The sequence below is a fragment of the Anopheles aquasalis genome, chromosome 3 (genome assembly GCF_943734665.1).
Source record: "Anopheles aquasalis chromosome 3, idAnoAquaMG_Q_19, whole genome shotgun sequence".
NCBI classification, from domain to species: Eukaryota; Metazoa; Arthropoda; class Insecta; order Diptera; family Culicidae; genus Anopheles; species Anopheles aquasalis.
Genome location: NC_064878.1, coordinates 36021564 through 36024063, shown reverse-complemented (window position 1 = coordinate 36024063; position 2500 = coordinate 36021564). Strand labels below are relative to the sequence as shown.

At 47.9% G+C, this 2500-nt stretch overlaps 1 protein-coding gene across 2 annotated transcripts in view; it reads left to right on the top strand.

Annotated features, from left to right (window-relative positions):
* LOC126579122 (uncharacterized) overlaps positions 1 to 2500 on the top strand; it is an 88710-nt gene that overhangs the window by 75444 nt on the left and 10766 nt on the right. For both annotated transcript variants that reach the window (XM_050242435.1, XM_050242434.1), the window contains 2 exons: positions 635 to 736; positions 1983 to 2086. In XM_050242435.1, the coding sequence (XP_050098392.1) occupies positions 635 to 736; positions 1983 to 2086 (206 nt within the window). The remainder of the gene's footprint in view (positions 1 to 634; positions 737 to 1982; positions 2087 to 2500) is intronic.

The following is a 2500-nucleotide window of genomic DNA, read 5'->3' as shown; positions in this document are numbered from 1 at the left end:
TTTTTCCTTCCGTTTGTTCCCATTTTATCACACAATCTAATCAAATATCATAAAGCAAAGGGGAAGGTAGCAACATCGATCAAGAGTGCTACAGTGACGGAGAATGGCAAAAAAGAAGCACGAGATCTCCGCGATGACAGCCTCAAAATGTTGAATGATTCGTTTCTCTGCTTCCGAACCTGATCAAATATTGAAATAGTGACCGCCAAAAAGAGCTTCGATGCTGTGTGTTCGATATTGCAGCAGACTGCTGCTCAACTTTTGAGTTGACCATCCACCGAACTCGAGCATCACTACTCGTATTCGTATGCAAAATTCTATTTCCTCGCGGAAGACTCCGGTTAGCGAGGATGCGCCACCAAATGACCAACAAAGGGAACCGACCGATGAAGCGATAGCGTTTGCTCAATGGATACTGAGCAAATTTAATCTTCCCTGCAGCATCGACAAAGTTCTCCATTTCAATCGATAGCGGACGGACTTCTGCTCCGATGGACTTCCGATAAACTGTGCCGTGGGCGATTGATGGGACTGCCACGCCATTTGTTTCACCTTACATCTGTTTGACTTAGCAACGACAACACAGCTCCTTTCAATTCAGCCGTTTTTTTTTATTCCGTTTCTCTCGATTCAGGTTCCTTCATTTGCGGTATAACCTCGGGTCTGGTGAAGTTAATATCAAATACAATGCAACCCGAGTCAGCGACGGTCTGTGGCATCGTGTGCGTGCACTGAGGTGAGTAAAGTCAACATTCGCAACATGCGGATGGTTAAAGTGCGAATAATTCAACTCAATTTGTGTGATGTAGAAATGTAGGACGCCGCCGTTTGAAGTCATATGCCAGCTTTTTATCCAACTTGTTTTTTTTTCTCAAGAGGTTAGCGTGCTCGCTGATGCGTAAATATTGTTTAGCTTGGATCCTGACAAACATGCGGTTGAATTTATTCATACGATCTGTTGAATCCGTCCCCTGCTAATGCGCTGTTCAATGCAGATGCAGATTTTTACCGTGTCATAGGTAGTGGCTGCAAACCACATCCAGCAATGTGGCGTTTCTAGTGTGTTCCCATTGCCAGCTCCGGCAGATTTTTCCGGCTCCACTGCCAGTTGGATTTTTCCGCTCTCCAGTGACGTATAAACTATCGTCGTACGCAGTGGCCGCAGTGCAGTGCTGTGCAAAGGCTCGAAGTTACCGTCCACGCTTCCATTTATCTGCTGCCCCCACGAGACTCATATCCAGCCATCGTGCATCGCTAATGTACCCATCGCCGATGGTTTTTCTAACAAAAACCAATTTTTCATGAATTATAAATCTATCAATCACCGGCTGTGCACGATGGCGACCAGATTGGGGAAGGGGGGGGGGGGGGGGGCATGTGGCACCAAAATCGATAGCAGAAAATTTCCATAAACCTACGGCGCGTACGGGCGGCAAATGGTCGAGAATCGAGAACCAACATTCTCCCACCGGACGAACTGGCGGCGATCTTCAGCGACCAAGATCCAACACACCAGCGCACCTCATGCCACAGAATTTTCTAACCAATTTTTCCATCTCTCTCTCTCTCTCTCTCTCTCTCTTTCTCTTTCTCTCTCTCTATTTTCCTCGATCCCTGTTTACCTTTTTTCGAATTTCATTTTTCATGGAAATGGTTTCACATACGCGACGTCATTCGGTTCTTCGCACCCTGCGCACCGGGTTGTCACATTTTCACCTTCCGGGAAACTCGACATCCCCTTCGGTGCGTGGAACCATGGTACCGTTGGTGACATCTGCTGTGTTGCTCATTGTCGGATTCCTACCATTCTGAACCGGACAATTCGACAATGTCCATGACTAACGCCGAACGGGGTTTTGGCACCCTGACCGCAACACCCCCATCTCCAATGCCACACGACGTCATTTTGGGGCCATTTTGGGGACCGGAAATAAAAAAAAAAAAATCAAACTCACCTGGCAATCTGACTTGCAACGTCACAGAAACTCACAGGACGGTACGCTGAAGGTTGACGGTGGAAAGCCAATCACCAGAAGATCGCCTGGTAAGCTGAGGCAGCTCAACACAGACACGGGCCTGTATGTCGGTAAGTGCTTGTATTTTCTCTCTTTCGGTTTGCCACGCGCTTGGCCCTTCCCTTGGCGAGCGATTCATTTCCGTATCAGCATCTGACGGCGTCCTTCCAGGGGTCCATCGTATCGTTGCCCTTCTGCCACGAACGGCCCGGCGCCGAAGCACTTGCCCAGGTCAATGTAGGAGCAAAAACTTTTCAACGGGATACCCACGGGTCGAGCTTTTTTATTGTTCCTTCCTGCTATCTGTAGCATCGTCCTTTGCATCTGCTCTACACCATTTTGGTGCTCTTGGTCCGTTAACTAGCGTGGCCATTGTTTACCCCTTTGCCTTAGTTCTAGTTTAAACGCCACAACTTGGCCAGACGCTTGTTCTTTGGTTTTTCTTTGAAGAATGTTCTGTGGGCGCACTCTATAGAAAATTCGCG